The sequence below is a fragment of the Agelaius tricolor genome, unplaced genomic scaffold (genome assembly GCF_023055355.1).
Source record: "Agelaius tricolor isolate 1412-34295 unplaced genomic scaffold, bAgeTri1.0.p SCAF_66, whole genome shotgun sequence".
Classification (NCBI taxonomy): Eukaryota; Metazoa; Chordata; class Aves; order Passeriformes; family Icteridae; genus Agelaius; species Agelaius tricolor.
Window position 1 is genome coordinate 1,266,222 of NW_027269326.1, and position 18,922 is coordinate 1,285,143.

At 42.7% G+C, this 18,922-nt stretch overlaps 1 protein-coding gene across 5 annotated transcripts in view; it reads right to left on the reverse strand.

The window, feature by feature from the left end:
- ASH1L (ASH1 like histone lysine methyltransferase) overlaps window positions 1-18,922 on the reverse strand; it is an 89,198-nt gene that overhangs the window by 25,275 nt on the left and 45,001 nt on the right. For all 5 annotated transcript variants that reach the window (XM_071456956.1, XM_071456955.1, XM_071456957.1 and 2 more), the window contains exons 5-11: window positions 12,226-12,949; window positions 10,283-10,462; window positions 7,330-7,424; window positions 3,918-3,991; window positions 2,358-2,403; window positions 2,017-2,125; window positions 397-603 (exon numbers count right to left, since the gene is read on the reverse strand). In XM_071456956.1, the coding sequence (XP_071313057.1) occupies window positions 397-603; window positions 2,017-2,125; window positions 2,358-2,403; window positions 3,918-3,991; window positions 7,330-7,424; window positions 10,283-10,462; window positions 12,226-12,949 (1,435 nt within the window). The remainder of the gene's footprint in view (window positions 1-396; window positions 604-2,016; window positions 2,126-2,357; window positions 2,404-3,917; window positions 3,992-7,329; window positions 7,425-10,282; window positions 10,463-12,225; window positions 12,950-18,922) is intronic.

The following is an 18,922-nucleotide window of genomic DNA, read 5'->3' on the forward strand; positions in this document are numbered from 1 at the left end:
AAATACCATCAAATATGTACCAATGTTACAAATTACTCATTGCAAGGATCTCTACACTGGATTTACACAGAGCTTAACTGTCCATGTCCCTAAATGCCATTTATGATCCTTCCACGCTGAAGCAGCGAAGAAACATTCCTACTGAATTGTCCCTAAAAGCCATTTATGATCCTTCCATGCTGAAGCAGCAAAGAAACCATTCCTACCTGAATTGTCCCTAAAAGCCATTTATGATCCTTCTACGCTGAAGCAGCAAAGAAACATTCCTACTGAATTGTCCCTAAAAGCCATTTATGATCCTTCCATGCTGAAGCAGCAAAGAAATATTCCTACTGAATTGTCCCTAAAAGCCATTTATGATCCTTCCACGCTGAAGCAGCAAAGAAACATTCCTACCTGAATTCTTGCTCACTGACAACTTCTCCCAGGTACTCGATGATGAACTGCCCTGCCTTCAGGGGCTCCTTGGTGCGGATGCCCCAGCCCTTCTCCTCAGCCCTGAACCTCTCCAGGCACTGCACCCACTCGTGCCTCTGGATGCGCTGGTTGCAGCACTGCTCCCCACAGGGACACGTGTTGGGGGAGCACTCTGCAAAGATCATCCTGCAACACACAACACACAGCGTCACGGGAGGGCAGCGGCCCTTGGGATCTGTCATGTAAATAGAATCAGATCCTGAATGGAAAGATAAGAATCAAATCATAAAGGTGATAATAAAATAAATGTATATTATCAATATATAGTAAATATTTATTATATTATTAATGATACAATAATTACTATAATGAAATTATTATAATAAAATTACTATATTTATAGTATATTTATATTTATATTTTTATATTTATCAAATATAAATATATATTTATATATTTATATATAATATAAACTTATATATAATATATATTTATATATATTATAACATATTCATATATAAATATATATAATATATCTACATATATAAATTAGTATATAAATATAGTATATATATACTATATTTATATACTAATATATACTATATATGATTTTATATACTAATATATAAATTAGTATATAAAATCATAAATCAATAGATGAAATCAAGATAAAAATATAGAAATATAAATAATACAGGAAAAAAAATTATATATAAAAATATAAATATATAATATATATATTTTTTAAAATACATATTTATATAAACTATAGAAATATAAAAGATTTATATTTATACTAAATTATATATATATAAATATAATTTATTAATATATAATCTATAGAAAATAGAGGAGGGGGCACAGCCCACGAGGGGGCACAGCTCAGGAGGGGACACAGCCCTGGAGAGGGGACACAGCCCAGGAGAGGGGGACACAGCCCAGGAGAGGGGGACACAGCCCGGGGGGGGGACACAGCCCAGGGGAGGGGGACACAGCCCTGGGGAGGGGGACACAGCCCTGGAGAGGGGACACAGCCCTGGAGAGGGGACACAGCCCAGGAGAGGGGACACAGCCCAAGAGGGGACACAGCCCAGGAGAGGGGGACACAGCCCAGGAGAGGGGACACAGCCCAGGAGAGGGGACACAGCCCACGGGGGGGGACACAGCTCAGGAGAGGGGACACAGCCCTGGAGAGGGGACACAGCTCAGGAGAGGGGACACAGCCCAGGAGAGGGGGACACAGCCCAGGAGAGGGGACACAGCCCGGGGGGGGGGACACAGCCCAGGACAGGGGACACAGCCCTGGAGAGGGGGACACAGCCCAGGAGAGGGGACACAGCCCAGGGTCCCTGGGACCTGGAGCTGCTCCTGTGGCTGCTCCACCATGCCAGGGCTGGGGCTGAGCTGGGAGGGAACTGGTCTGACTGGGAGCACTGGGAGTGTGGGGGAGCCAGCAGTGACAATCTGGGGGAGCCCAGAGCTGCTCCTCCAGGAGGCTCCAACTGGGAATTTCCCTCCCTGTGATGCTGCCTTTGCTGCTGGGGTGCACCCAGCACAAGTCAGTTCCTAGGAGATGATGAGAAAGAATCCATTTCTAACCTGTTCAGACAATCCTCCACACAGCCCTTGCCACTGTCATCCTCTGGTTTCTTACAATTGCAGGTGGTGGCCTCATAGCCAGAGAGAGGTTTGACATCCACATAGACATCTAGAGGGGAAAAAAAAGAAAAAAAAAGGGAAAAACAAACTCAAATAGGGAAAAGAATTCTTTTCAGGTGAAAAAACAGAATTGTTTATCTCCAGTATTTTCATTCTAATCAGTAAAGTAAAAAAAAAAAGCAGGTGGAAGTGTCTTTGGTAGGACAAAGAGCAGGACAGAAAGGAGGGTGTCACATGAAAATTCCACAGTTATCACAGTTTAGTAAGAAGATTTTACTTACTGGAACGGATTTTTTTATAAAGTGGGACATCTGGCTTTTTATACAACTAAAAGGAAGAGAAAGAAAATTTTAATACATTGCATAAGTGCATCTGTTATTCAAAGGGATCAGGGAAATTATGTTCTGTACATAGGCAACTGCTCTGGAATCATTACTAGAAATCTGTGTTCTCTTCCCTAGGCTCAGACTGCATTAACAAATAGGTCACAAAAAGGACCTGAATAAGAAGAATTTGGGCTTGGTGAGACAGTGGAGCAGTTTGTTCACCACATCATTTATTCTGTCTGCCCAGAGCAATGTGGCAAACAGCTGTCCTGAGGACAGGCTCCTCTGAACAGGGCTTAGAAGAAGAGGAATTATTTATACCTACTTTGGAGAAACCATCTTTGGTGCAATCACCATGTGCCAATGCTTAAAAAAGTGAAAACAAAAAAAACAAGGTGCTGATTTATCCAAGTGACTCAATGATCTTAAGGGGTTTTTTTTTGCAATCTAAAGGATCCTGGGATTCTCTAAGAACTGTGAGTACAGGGGGGAACCATGAGAAATGCAGATTCATCTTCTCTGCAGATGGAGATGATGGGAAGGGAAAGGGGAGCTTACATCACAACTCATAATTTCATAAATATTTCAGCCTGTCAAACAAACTTTGAGGAATAATTTACAATTATTCTCTATTTCACACACATTTCCTGCACTAAGAGCCTTCCCTCAGTGACCCCTGTGGCCCACAGGGACAACCCAGACATCTCCACACCCCTGTACAGAGAAACTCCTCTGCAAGGGCCTCCAATATTCCAGGGCGAGCTCGAAAATGTCAAGGGAACAGATTCCATGTATTTATTACTTATAAAATACTGAACAGATGAGACAGGCCATGGTTAATATATGGCAAGAAAGTGTTCTAGGCTGAAATGCTCCTGAGTTGAGGATCAGATTCCAGGGGTGTTGGAGTGCAGCTGGAGCCACAGCACCTGGGAATGTGTCCTGCTCATTTGTGTATCTGAGAGCACTTCCCCACCACAGAGCTGAGGGAAGAAGATTCTCCCTTAAATCCTGTGGTAAATCACTTGGTGGAAACATCCCAGGCAATAAAAAAAAAAATCCTATTTTTAAGCCTGCACATATTTAAAGCTCTTTAAAAAAGAACGAGACTGTTCAACAGTTTCTCTCCTTTCCTCAGTATGAAAATTTCAGCTTGCAAGTGAAAAATAAATTCCACTCTGCTGGGATTGATCCAAGAAAAATAAGGCCTGAAATTTCTCAGTGCTGCTGGCAGTACATCCCAATTCTCCTGAGGCGTGTCTGAAACCAGCTCCCCACACAGAGCAGCACTGCCAAAATAAAAGTCTGCAGCCAAATTAATGACTTTTGTCAGAGCAGGCACTCCCGGGGTTGCTATTTTGCAGGAGCTGGAATAATGGGAATTTTCACCATGAAATACACATGCAAATCCCTCGTCCCCTCACGCAGCTGGGATGTGTGAACAGGCTCTCTCTGAGTGCTGCTGTTTCCTTCTGATCCCAGTCTTGGCAAGCCCAGTGAGTTCTTATCTCCTACCTGGTTGTGTTTCCACTGCCAGAGGATGTCGTAAGGCAGCTGGAAGTCGATTCTCTTTTGTCTGAGGTACTTCCCTGAAAGCACAGAAAGGTTTGTAAGGGGCACACACTGCCAGCCACATGTCCTGAGACAAGGGGAGCTGCTCCCAGGCACCTGGCCAGCCTCTGGCAGGGCCTCTCAGGGCTGCAGGCACAAAGGAGAGGGGCAGGGGCCTCAGGGAATGTTCTGGATGGCAGGGCAGGCACAGGGAACCCCCCCAGGACACAGAACCGGGTCCTGCTCAGGAGGGGCCTCCGTGGGCAGCGAGGGATGGGAAGGGAGGGAGGGAGGGATGGGTGAGATCCTGCCATGGGCAGCCCTGGACAGCGCTGAGCACACCTGAAACACGTGAGCACACCTGAAACAAGTGAGCACAGCACTGACCACACCTGAAACAAGTGAGCACACCTGAAACAAGTGAGCACACCTGAAACAAGTGAGCACAGCGCTGAGCACACCTGAAACACGTGAGCACACCTGAAACAAGTGAGCACAGCACTGAGCACAGCACTGAGCACACCTGAAACACGTGAGCACACATGAAACAAGTGACCACAGCACTGACCATACCTGAAACAAGTGACTACACCTGAAACAAGTGAGCACACCTGAAACAAGTGAGCACACCTGAAACAAGTGAGGACAGCACTGACCACAGCACTGCCCACACCTGAAACAAGTGACAAGTGACCACAGCACTGACCACATTCAAAACAAGTGACCACACCTGAAACAAGTGAGCACACCTGAAACAAGTGACCACACCTGAAACAAGTGAGCACAGCACTGCCCACACCTGAAACAAGTGACCACAGCACTGACCACAGCACCTGACAGGACTGACCACAACCCTGTGAGAGTACCACAGCCAACCCCAGACAGAACTGACCACACCTGAAACAAGTGACCACAGCACTGACCACAGCACTGCCCACACCTGAAACAAGTGACCACAGCACTGAGCACTCCTGAAACAAGTGAGCACCCCTGAAACAAGTGACCACAGCACTGACCACAGCACTGAGCACACCTGAAACAAGTGAGCACACCTGAAACAAGTGGGCACACCTGAAACAAGTGACCAGTGACCACAGCACTGAGCACACCTGAAACAAGTGACCACAGCACCTGACAGAACTGACCAAAACCCTGGACAGAACTGACCGCAACCCTGGCCAGAAGTGACCACACCTGAAACAAGTGAGCACAGCACTGACCACAGCACCTGACAGGACTGACCACAACCCTGTCAGGATACCACAGCCAACCCCAGACAGAACTGACCAAAACCCTGGACAGAACTGACCACAACACCTCACAGAACTGACCACACCTGAAACAAGTGACCACAGCACTGACCACAGCACTTATCAGGACTGACCCCAACACCTATCAGGACTGAGCACAGCCCTGTCCTCAAAGCTGACACCTTCTCCTGAGTTTTCCTGTGCACAACCCAACACTTTAACACCCAGGACAAGACCCACGCTGCCCATGCAGGCTGGTAAATCACAATGTTGTACTCAAAGAAATGAAATCAGTTTTGAAAAGAGTCTCCCAGCCTGTTCCCGTGACCTTTACCAGAAGAGATTTAAGAATGAATTCAGACTTGGCAAATACATTCCTAGATTTTTTGGAAAGGCTTCAAGGGGATCTGTATTTTCAGCAATAACTGGAACTCGTTTTAGACAGGAGTTCCTGCTTTCACTGCAGATTTTGGCTCCATTCTTTCATTCCCTGTCACCCCTAAAGGACACAGACCCATTACATCATTCACACCAGTCCCCAGGGCTGACACTGCTTAGTTCCAGCCAAGATTCAACATTCTCTGATCATTTTGCTGGAATCCTGTGTCACAAAACCACAGGGAGCAGAGTGCCTAGGATGAGGTGTCAGGCCCAAGCTGATTTTCTTCCCCCAGCTTTTCTAACTGTTAACAAATGCCTTTATGTTCCTCCAGCAATGCTCTGTGGGTTCATATAAATTCACATGCATACCCTCACCACTGGAAAATAAAAATGGTAATGTTTTCCTTACAATTTACCCCTAAATTACTTTCCATTTTCAATGCCTTATTCATCCCTAGCAGGTTCCAGGAAAGAGCTAAATCTGCTGGGAATTTGCTTTCACTTCTATGACCTCAGCAGCCCAAACAAAAGGCTCTTTCAGGTGCCCTGGCACCGTGCCCCCAGCACAGGGAAGGTCCCCCCAGCCCTCCCTGAGTGTCCCCAGTGCAGTCCCCTGGCAGAACCCCAGCCCTGGTCACTGCTCTGGGCTTAAACCATGCCCAGGCACCCCTGGAGCCACAGCAGCAGCTGCAGGGCAGGACCAGCAATGCGGGTTGGGAACCTGGTGAACCTGGTTTTGAGTCCATTCAAAAAGGAGCTGAGCAAGGGCACATCTTGAAGAATTGAAATTGTCTCCTTCAGCTCTGAAAGCTGTTCTGTGCCTCCTGATTCACACAGATCTGTCCAACTGTGCAGGGAGCCAAAGAGTTCAGGTACAGGAGACAAAGCAGTGACAGCTTGTGTTTGATGGGACAAAGATTCCTGAATTCCACAAACCTGCTGGGCCTGACAGGACTTGCAGCAAGAATCAGAGCACTTCAAAAGCTGAAACAATTACCTGAGAATCAGGAAATTACTCAATCCTACCAGGTTTAACCTGAGCTGCAAACAGTGGAGCTCTGGACCATCCCCCCTGGCCCAGGAGAGGCATCCTGAGCTCCATCCCCTCTGAGGGCCTGGGACTGGCTTGGGCTATGGAGTGTTCAAGGACAGGGACAGGTTTGGAGCAACCTGGGCTCTGGAATTCCATGGAACAGGGTGGAATAAGATGACCTGTAAGGTCCCTTCCCACCCAAACCATTCCATGATTCTGTGAAATCCTAAATCCCTTTTTTTTTCCTACCCGAGACCTAAAAATGGGGATGAAATAAACCCAAAGATAACAGCAAAGTTTTTAATTCTTCCACCCTTTTATCCCTGTGTAAAGACAGACACCATTAAGTGCATGGAGACATGGGGGAATTTATCACTCCATGCTCAGCTTTTGAGATTTAAATGGTCATAATTTACTTTGAGCTGGAGACTATTGCCCTGCATTTCATCCAAGGACTATCACAGTTAGAGCAAGTTTGCAACCAGAATGGTATTTTCTGACACCCAAAAAAAATCAAGAGCAATGTTTTAAGCTAAAAAAGCTAATTGAGTCAAACTGGGGAAAACACAGGGGGATGGAGTTGGCAAAGTTGATGTGCCAAAAGGCACGAGTGACCTGGCAAGGGATAAAAAGCAGAGAAAAGCAGAAGCTGTGCAGCCCCCCCAGTGCCACATTTATCTGCCAGCAATGAAGATCCAGATGAGGTACCCACCAACGTGGATAGGGGCTGGGAAGAGCCCGTGCTCGTGCTCCCCTGGGGTGTATTCCAGCTTCTCCTTCTTCAGCTGGATCAGGCGACTCTTGGGGCTGTGCAGGACAGGGACAGAACCAAAATGTCACAATGGAGATCATCTGACACTTGCAAGAATGCATTTTCTGCTTTAATTAAGGCACAAATGTCTGGAGCATCAGGCAAGAGAGGAATAACAGAAATGGCCAAAGAAATGCTCTCCAGGCTGCCTGTCAAACTCTGATCCCAGCCCTCCCACAATGGGGCTTTTCTCCATAAATGATGTTAAGGCAACACCCAATGGGACAGCATTGACTTGAAATGTGATGTAAAAGTAGTAACTAAAGCTACACAAATAAAAGAGGACCAGCAGATTGTATCTGGTGGTTTTGCTGAGGACCTGGACACGTGACACACGTACAGCCCTGCTCTCCTTCATCTGCTGCCCTTTAGAAGGTTGCTCATCAGGAAAGGCAGAAAAATGAACAGAAATCAGAGTTAAAAAAGCAACGAGACAACCCTTTGAAGGAAGAGAAATAGGAGAATGGAATTAGAATGGTTGTGTGGGTCAGGCAGGTGCCAGCTCTGTAATCTGGTGTTTATAAACATCTCCTCCTGGCCAACAACAAACCTTGGAAAATTGAATCTGATGTGGTTATTTTTAGAACTGCAGTCCTGCAACATTCAAAGGAGACTTCTAAATGTTAAATATACCAAAGATTAAATGTCTACTGAAGTTTACTGAAGTTTTTTAAGGGATTTATTTTAAGAACTGGACAAGTAACAGAAAGATGGCTCAATAAAAAAAGTGATATCATTGTTTAACTAGTGAAGGGAAACTGTAAGCTGAAAACAAATTCTGAGATACAGATATCAACAACTGGAAATACTTAAGAAGAAATTCTTCCCTGTGAGGGTGGGGAGGCCCAGAGCAGCTGTGGCAGCTCATCCTAAACCCAGAATCAGAGCAGGGAAGAACTCAGGGAAGACAAAGCAGCCTCTGTGATTTGTGACTTCCCCTCAAGTGAGTGGAGGAGTGTCGGGTCTGTCTGTCTGTCTGTCTGTCTGTCTCTGCCCCACACGGGTAGGGCGGTTCTGGGGCTGCCCGCGTTTCAAAGGACGAGTCTGGACTCTTCAGCTTTTCCATCTTCAGATTGTTTATTATTTCTTATCTACAGAATTTTCTGTCTGCCCAGCAGAGGTCTGACCCGCAAGGCAGCCAAGGGCACTCTGACCACTCACGGGGCAGTCATGTCTTTTTATACTAAAATCTACATACATGATATTTACCTTTATTTCCCAATGCTTTTCACCCATGTTGGCAAGTGCACCTTCACCATAAACCAATCCCCAAGTGCCAACATCACCACAGGAGATGGAGGACAAGAAGAAGAAAGAAGAAGGACGAGACACGCCCTGATCCCTCCATCTTGTCTCCATAACCCCCCTGTACCAAAAACCTTAAAGTTTATATTTCACCCTCTAAATGTGTCTCTTTTACACCCTTCACTCTAAAGTGATTCTCTTGTCCTCAAACTCTTGTTACTTCTGTGGATGGATCAAAATCAAGCCACCAAACACTCCTGGCAACATTCCAGGATTTCCGAGACCCCCCAAGGGTTCTCCTGGCATCTCTGGACATCGGGAACGATGTGCTGAGATCCCACAGAGGAGCAGCTCCAATCTCTGCCCTGTGTGACAGGGACAGCACCCAGGGAGTGGCCAGGGCAGGTTTAGGATGAATGATCAGGGAAAGGTTCTTCCCCCAGAGGGTGCTGGCACTGCCCAGGGAATGGGCACAGCCCCAGAGCTGCAGGAGGGGTTGGACACAGCTCAGGCCTCAGGGTGGGGTTGTTGGGGCTGTGCACAGCCAGGAGTTGGACTCCAGGATCTTTGTGGATCCTTTCCAACTTAGGGACACTCAAAGTTCCAAATATTTACACTAAAGAGAAGGAGAAGACTCTCTCAGCTCCTGCCCTAAGGCAACAGATGAAACTGTGAGATTTGAACTGTGTACAGCAGTGCCAGACCATCCAAGTGGCCAAGTTTTAGCACATCTCTCTAAAACAGATAAAATTCAAGTGGCCTCACTTTGCTCACACTGAGATCTCTGTTTCTTCCTTAGTCTTGACCCTTTCACTGATTCTTTCCCTCTACTACAGGGAGAGATTACAGCAGGAGCAGCTGATAAACTGTGCTGGCCGTTTCCCAGTGGTCTCTGTAACATTTTAAAGTGGTCTGTGACATTGTGAGAAGGTGCCAAATTTTCTCTCTTTTCAATCTGTCAGATGATATTGGAACAGAAGCACAAATTCCTGACTTCACCTGCTTTGTTCACATGGCTTTAGAAAATGTGTGACTACAAAGGGAAGAAGGGACAGAGGGAGGTGTCCACATTCTAGTGGACCCCAGGCTGCAAATGAACCAGTGGGAAAAATAAAGAAATGCTGGATTTTTCTACCCTAAACATCTCAGAGAAAACAGAGATGAACTTCACTGAGCTGTGAAATGAACTGGGTGCATAGCTGAAATTCTTTCACACAGAAGATGAGCACTTGTCACCACCCAGGCAATGAAAACAGGAACCTACTGACCCCTTCTCTGCTGCAATCCTGCTCAGAACCTGCACACATCCAGCCCTCCCAGCACCTGCACTGCCAGGACCAGTCAGACTCTGGAATAAATCTCTTACCTTCTTCACAACTGATACCCAGAAACACTTCCAGACTGCTTGAGGCTGCTTTCTGACTGGGGTTACATTTTACATCCTCACTGGGTCAGGTTCTGACAATTACCATCACATATTTCTCCACAGGCTTCAATTAAGTTGATGGTTTTATTTCACCTACTCACGAGTGGCAGCTCTTTATGGCTTTAGGTGAAAAAAGAGTTTTCCCTGGATGATCAGAGAGCAGTTTTGCTGTGTTTCACTTACTCTGTTGTTTTGTAGACATCAGAGTAGAGCCCAGCCTTCTGGTACTTCTTCTTTGGGGGGCGAGGGGCTTTCTTCTCACGCTGGCTCAGAGGAGGCAAAGGCTGCTCAGGGGTTTCAGATTCAGGTGGTTTCCCAAGGGCCTCATGTGGACTGGGAGGTTCAGCTACTGTCTCAGAGAAACTGGAAGAAAAAGTAGAGATAAAAAAAAAAATCACCTTCCCATTAAGATCATTTCAAAGGATTTCATTATTCCTCTCTTGAATCTGGTCAGCAGATAAAGTTCCTGTTTCTGAATTTCTGGGTGACTTAACTGCTTAAAAAAATACTCACTGATCATGGTCAAGTGGGGGTTAAGTGTAATCATAAGAAAAGTATGATTCTTTCTGTGATATTATTATTACAAAAAGAATGTTGTTTGTACTGCTAATGTTTATCCTTGGAGCCTCAGCTGAGTAATTCAGAAGGCAGCTCTTGCTCTCTGCTCTTGCTCTCTGGTAACCCTTCCTGAGCCCTCAGGAGAGCCACAGAGCAATTCCTGAACACATGGTGCCAGCAGCACCCTCACAGCTCCCATTTCTGCAGAGGAGAGCTCCTGACAGAGTTTGTTTATGGATGGCTGTGGGGATGAGTGTGAGATGATGAGATAAGAGAGATTTCTGGGGTGTGCCTTTAGCAGTGACTGCACAGGTGCACCCCTTAACTCCTCCTTTAGCTTTACTCTTTATCTGCTGTACATCACCTGCCATCCTGTGCTGCCTGCAGTGTCTGGGACCTACAGGAGCAGATCCATGGCACACACAGCTCCTCAGGGCTCCTTACCCCACACAGCATGAGGGAACAATCTGTGGCACCTCATCAGTTACCAACTCCCTCAATATATCCTTCACCAACATAACAAATACACCACCAACCCTTTTGGATCACCTGAGATTCTCATTTCTGGGTGTTCTCAGTACCTGAGGAAGGACCTGAACACACTCAGGGCTGACAGGTTGGTTGTGGCAGCAGCTCTCTGCTCACAGGGAGCAGGCACAGACTTTCCCAGGCATTTTCCAGGGGAAGCTGTGAGAAAGCTCAGAGAAAGAATTAAAACAATTCTTATCATCACTTGCTACACCTGTTGCTAGACACATGTAGAATGTTATGGAGATTTGTTTACCTAAGAGTAGTTTCTTCATTAGACACTAGTGGTAGTGTTTTGGTTAGTTAACAAATTAGGTCAAAGCTGTATCAGACTATCTAGAAGAAGTTATAAGTTTCTTAAAAATGTAGTACAGAAGAATAAAACAATAGTTCAGCCTTCTGCATCACAGAGTCAATGCTAATTATTACCTGGCTGGGGGCCTGCTGCCACAAATAGTAACTCTGAGTAGGCCACACTTGGTTACCTCTACACTGAACTCCTCCATTATTGTATTTGCATTTCCCCCAGATGTTGGAAGGAAGGAATGATGAATCTGACTCCCTGTTTTCAGAAGGCTAATTTATTATTTTATGATACTATATTATATTAAAGAATACTAAACTAAGCTATACTAAAGAATACAGAGAGGATATTTTACCTTTCTGTAAAGATAATAGTGAAAGATAATAATAGAAAAAGATAATAATGAAAACTTGTGACTCTTTCCAGAATCCTGACACAGCTTGGCATTGATTGGCTATTGAGTCAAAACAATTCACATGAAACCAATGAAACAATCATCTGTTGGATAAACAATCTCCAAACACATTCCAAAGAAGCAAAACACAGGAGAAGCAAATCAGATAATTATTGTTTTCCTTTTTCTCTGAGGCTTCTCAGTTTCCCAGGAGAAAAACCCCAGGCAAAGGGATTTTTCCAGAAAATGAGAACACTACAGTTCCTAAAACCAAGCAGAAGATCCCCCCAACGACTGAAACATTCTAAACCCAGCTGAGGTACAAAACTGCAAGGGAATCACCTCTTATTGCTCTCCTGCTCATCCTCAGGCAGAGACTTGTGCCTCTTCCTGGCCTGCTCCTCGGGCAGCCACCTCTTCCTCTTCCAGCCCTTGCGGTGCTCGGGGTCGAGGTTGACGCTCTGCACCACGGCCTCGATGACGTCCGTGATGGTGTCCGGCCCCAGGTGCAGGGGGCTGCTGCTGGGCTGTCTGTCCTGCAGCTCCTGGCTGACCATCCTGGCGGCCTGCAGGGCCTGCATGGACACCACCGCCTGCATCGGGTACTTGCGCGGCCGCCCCGGCCGCCGCTTCACGAAGTTGTTCCCCGTCCTCGACTGCCTCTGCAGCTTTTTGGCTTTCAGGATTTTGTTGACGTGGTCCAGATTTTTTTTTGTGGCCAGGATCTTGTTGTAATTGCACATTTTCCTCGCTTGCCTCTGCATGGCCTCCACCACGCTCCTCTTGAGGTGCCGGGGCGAGTAGGAGCCGGGCAGGCGCTCCTGCAGCAGGGAGATGCCCTCGGAGCCGGGCACGCTGGCACCGCCCAGCCCGTCCTGCTTGCCCAGGGCTCGCTCCCGCGAGTGGCTGCGGGCAGGGCTGGCCGAGGGGGGGCTGCCCATGACCCCCTCCAGGCCCTTGTCCAGCGGGGGGGGCCCGTCCTGCTGGGCCATGCGCTGCAGCAGCGCGTCCACCGAGTCCTCGGCCGCCGGGGCCAGGCGGGCAGCCCGGGCTGGCACTGCCACCCCTGAAACACACACACAGGCCTGCAGCTGGTGAATGAGGGCTCAGCTTCTGTGCTTTGCACCTGGCTGTAAACCTGCAATTCTTTGGTGTATAACTCTAATTATATAGTAATTCTAATATAATATAATATAACATAATATAATATAATATAATTATATATAACCTGTATAGCCTAGAATAATATCTATAGTAATAAATATCTACACTAATATATAAAATATATTAGATATATAATCTAAATATATAGCTATAATATATAATCTATATACAACATCTATCTTATAAATATAATGTAATGTAATATAATGTAATGTAATATAATATAATATAATATAATATAATATAATATAATAATATATAACCTGTATAGCCTAGAATAATATCTATAGTAATATATATCTACACTAATATATAAAATATATTAGATATATAATCTAAATATATAGCTATAATATATAATCTATATACAACATCTATCTTATAAATATAATATAATGTAATATAATGTAATGTAATATAATGTAATATAATATAATGTAATGTAATAGAATAGAATAGAAATATATATAACCTATATAGCCTACAACAATATCTATAGTAATATATATCTACAATAATATATAAAATATATTAGATATATAATCTAAATATATAGCTATAATATATAATCTATATACAACATCTATCTTATAAATATAATGTAATATAATATAATATAATATAAATATATATAACCTATATAGCCTAGAATAATATCTATAGTAATATATATCTACAATAATATATAAAATATATTAGATATATAATCTAAATTTATATCTATAATATATAATCTATATACAACATCTATCTTATAAATATAATGTAATGTAATATAATGTAATATAATATAATACAATATAATATAATATAATAATATATAACCTGTATAGCCTACAATAATATCTATAGTAATATATCTACAATAATATATAAAATATATTATATAAAATCTAAATATATATCTATAATATATAATCTATATACAACATCTATCTTATAAATATAATATAATAATATCATAATCTGATCTATAGTATAATAATCTGATATATTATATCTAATATATCTATTATCTAATATACTATATGTAATATAGTATATTATATATTATATTGTATAATATTGTATATTTTATATAGTATATATTATATATATTAAAAATATATACTACATATATACTATAGTGTATTATATAGTATACATTATTATATACAATATAGCATATAATAATACATAATAATAACAACATAACAATATTATTATTATTATTATTATTATTATTATTATTATTATTATTATTATTATTATTATTATTACTACTATTATTACTATTATTATTACTATTATTATTACTGTCTAACTCTAAACTCCATAGACAATGCTAGCTACAGCTTTCCCATTTTGGGCAGACACAACAATCCCTCTCCAGGCCTGGCACTCAAGGACACCTCCCTGCCTCAAGTCTCAAGAAATGTAACCAAAAGTGAGTTGGGAGGAGCAAACTTGGGGTAAATGCCTTCATTACCTGAAGCTGTAACTGAAGATTAACCTCCAATATGGACAAGGCCCAAACTTATAAAAGTGTGAAAACCTGTGACCCATCATCCATTCTCACCAGGATTCATTTGCCCAAAATGTACCTGAAAGCCCTTCAACCAATGTACCCACTTTTTATTCTCCCAATTCTGTCTGGCCTCTGTTTTTAGGTGGCCCAAGAAGGGCTTAGAGTGGGGATGTGACCAAAACCATGGAGCTAAAACTCAATAACTGCATCAACTGACAGCATTTGTGTCCTGGGAGTGCCCAGAACTTCCCCTGAAGAGATTCTGGAATATGGACAGGGACCAGTGACACAAGCCAGTCACATTTTACATCATCCCTTCTAAAATACAATTATTCTCTCTTTATTCCCACATAATCCCTCATTTCTAACAGCAAAAAGCAATGAGGGTTCACACGGTCCTCAAGTTTCTTTCTATTCAATATTAAAAATACAAAGCCCTCTGTGCACATAAAAACTCAATCCTGATAAAAAATGGAGCAACATCTGATATATTTTCAAACTCATTTTTCTTCCCTTTATAGTTTGGAAGTATTGAAACAACTATTTCCATTGCTCTTGCAGTTTTTTATCAAATAGACAAGGTTGATGATGACAGAACTGATTGGATAAAGGTAAATAAAATAACTGGACAAAAGAGAAAGGCTAATTTATACAGGAAGTAAATCTAGATCTGACTTTTAAAACTGTTATATGCTTTAGAGTTGAAGATTGGTGTTTGAAAAAGAAAGTTTCCAGGTCAACCATGTGGATTATGCATTAAAAAGGGATTTATTCCAGCCTAAGAGCTTCCCAAAGCTGCCCTGCTGCTCCTGAGTGATCAATTCCATCAGAAGAAATTCTGCTCTTCCTGCAATGAACTGGATGCTGCCTTCTCATGAATACATCACAACTGCACCTTAGCATTGACAAAATGGGAGTTTAATTGTGGCCAATTATTTAGATCAGATCTGCCTAACCCAGAGGGGCCCAGGCTGGAGCCTGAGCAGCACGTCCTGGTGTCAGGAGCTGTTCAAGAAGACAACAAAACGTGTTTATAAAGGGCTCCAGAACTTGACAGGAGGGAGATTACTTGTTGGATGGCAGAGATAAAGCACAACCAGTTTAAATATTTTCTAGTATTTTCCCAGTGCTCATCAGTCCAATTGTGTCATTCTGGAGAACACATTCCTCACTAGGATTCCAAAATCAGGAGTTTGTAAATATCTAATATATAATATAATACCTAATCTATAATCTAACATATTTTGTTTTGCAAAAAGGTATTTTCTAGCCTTCTAGCTACTCTTGAAGTATTTTCGAGTTTAAATATTTTCTAGTATTTTCCCAGTGCTCAGCAGTCCAATTGTGTCATTCTGGAGAACACATTCCTCACTTAAGATTCCAAAGTCAGGAGTTTGTAAATATCTAATATAATCTAATATCTAATCTATAATCTAATATATTTTGCTTTGCAAACAAAGAGGTATTTTCCAGTCTTTTAGCTACTCTTGAAGTATTTTCTAGTTTAAATATTTTCTAATATTTTTCCAGTGCTCAGCAGTCCAATTGTGTCATTCTGGAGAACACATTCTTCACTAAGATTCCAAAGCCAGGAGTTTGTAAATATATAATATAATATAATATAATATAATATAATATAATATAATATAATATAATATCTATAATCTAATATATTTTGTTTTGCAAACAAAAAGGTATTTTCCAGCCTTCTAGCTATTCTTGAAGTATTTTCCAGTTTAAATATTTTCTAATATTTTCCCAGTGCTCAGCAGTCCAATTGTGTTACTCTGGAGAACACATTCCTCACTTAAGATTCCAAAGTCAGGAGTTTGTAAATATCTAATATATAATATAATATCTAATAGAATCTAACATTCTAGCTACTCTTGAAGTATTTTCTAGTTTAAATATTTTCTAGTATTTTTCCAGTGCTCAGCAGTCCAATTGTGTTACTCTGGAGAACACATTCCTCACTAAGATTCCAAAGTCAGGAGTTTGTAAATATCTAATATAATCTAATATCTAATCTATAATAAAATATATTTTGCTTTGCAAACAAAGAGGTATTTTCCAGTCTTCTAGCTATTCTTGAAGGATTTTCTAGTTTAAATATTTTCTAGTATTTTCCCAGTGCTCAGCAGTCCAATTGTGTCATTCTGGAGAACACATTCCTCAGTGAGATTCCAAAGTCAGGAGTTTGTAAATATCTAATATATAATATAATATCTAATATAGAATCTAACATTCTAGCTATTCTTGAAGTATTTTCGAGTTTAAATATTTTCTAGTATTTTCCCAGTGCTCAGCAGTCCAATTGTGTTACTCTGGAGAACACATTCCTCACTTAAGATTCCAAAGTCAGGAGTTTGTAAATATCTAATATATAATATAATATCTACTATATAATCTAATATATTTTGCTTTGCAAACAAAGAGGTATTTTCTAGCCTTCTAGCTACTCTTGAAGTATTTTCTAGTTTAAATATTTTCTAGTATTTTTCTAGTGCTCAGCAGTCCAATTGTGTTACTCTGGAGAACACATTCCTCACTAAGATTCCAAAGTCAGGCGTTTGTAAATATCTAATATAATCTAATATCTAATCTATAATCAAATATATTTTGTTTTGCAAAAAGGTATTTTCCAGTCTTCTAGCTACTCTTGAAGTATTTTCTAGTTTAAATACTTTCTAGTATTTTTCCAGTGCTCAGCAGTCCAATTGTGTCATTCTGGAGAACACATTCCTCAGTATGTATTTTAAAACTCATTTTTCTTTTTTTTTATAGGTTGGAAGTACTGAAACAAATATTTTCACTGCTCTTGAAGGTTTTTTAAGTGGCTATATTCAGATGAACTAATAAAGATAATTTACCCTTTGTTTTCTCCTGGCCTTTAGAGGCACGTGGGGATGGAGCTGGGGCTCCTCACCTGCTCAGAGAGCCTCAGGCAGCTCCAATCCCCTGGAAAATGCTGCTGGAACTGCTCCAAAGGGCTGGAGCACTGCAGGCTCTGCTCTGGGCCAGCTGCAGCTCCTCCCTGACAAAGCCCCTGGAAGCCACCCACATTCCACATGCAGGGAAAACACAGCAGAGACTGATCTGCTCAGCTGCAGCAGCACCTCGGGGCTCTGAGGCTGATCAATTCGTGATTGATGTCATTGCAATGCTCCTGCACAAAGCTCTGCTCACTTCAACACTTCCTGTTCCCAGCCACAACAACTGCAGCTGCCCCTGGCGAGGGAGGGAGGGCAAGAAAGGCATTGAGACAGAGGGAAAAGGAAAATTCCATTCCCACTGCAAAGGGGAAGGTTCCTTTCCCAGTTTGTGCAGCACAGGCTGGATGGAGCATCTGTGGTAAGATCTGTTTAAAGCAGGGAGGAAATGGCATATTTGGCACATCCTTCCTAGGCAGAAACCATAACCAACTTCAAGTACCAATCTCAGGGATTTAATACAGTTTGGGAGTCTGAGAAATGTCTGAATTCTGGTGAGGAGAGTGTTTCTGCAAGTGAGCTTCTTACAAAATGGGTCAACCTGCTGGATTTCCTTCTGTCCACTCCCAGGGGAGCTCACATCCCATTTTTACAGAGTCACAGAATGGGTGATTGGGTTGGAAGGAACCTTAAAGCCCATCTTGTTGCACCCACTGCCTGATTTCTTATATCATGGATTTGATGAGATGCTATCAAACCTTTCAGTGCCTCCATTATCTCTCTGCCATGAGCATTTCTGGCCTGGCTGGGGGCATTCACTGATGGCTGGGATGAGCCACGTGTCACCCTCCATCTCCTTGGCAGGATTCTCACACAGGAGCTCCCACAGGAGCTCACATCCCATTTTTACAGAATCACAGAATGGGTGATTGGGTTGGAAGGGACCTTAAAGCCCATCTTGTTCCACCCAGGATTCTCACATGGAGCTCCCAGGGGATCTCACATCCCATTTTTACAGAACCACAGAATGGTTTGGGTTGGAAGGGACCTTAAAGCCCATCTTGTTCCACCCAGGATTCTCACATGGAGCTCCCAGGGGATCTCAAATCCCATTTTTACAGAGTCACAGAATGGTTTGGGTTGGAAAGGACATTAAAGCCCATCTTGTTGCACCCACTGCCATGGGCAGGGCACCTTCCACTGGAGCAGGTTGCTCAGAGCCCTCTCCAGCCTCTCCTGAAACTCTCTGTGACACCCACCCCAACTCACCTGGATCCTGCACCCAAGCTCTGGTCTTGTATCATGGATTTGATGAGATGCTATCAAACCTTTCAGAACTTCATTATCTCTCTGCCATGAGCATTTCTGACCTTCCTGGGGGCATTCACTGATGGCTGGGATGAGCCACGTGTCACCCTCCATCTCCTTGGCAGGATTC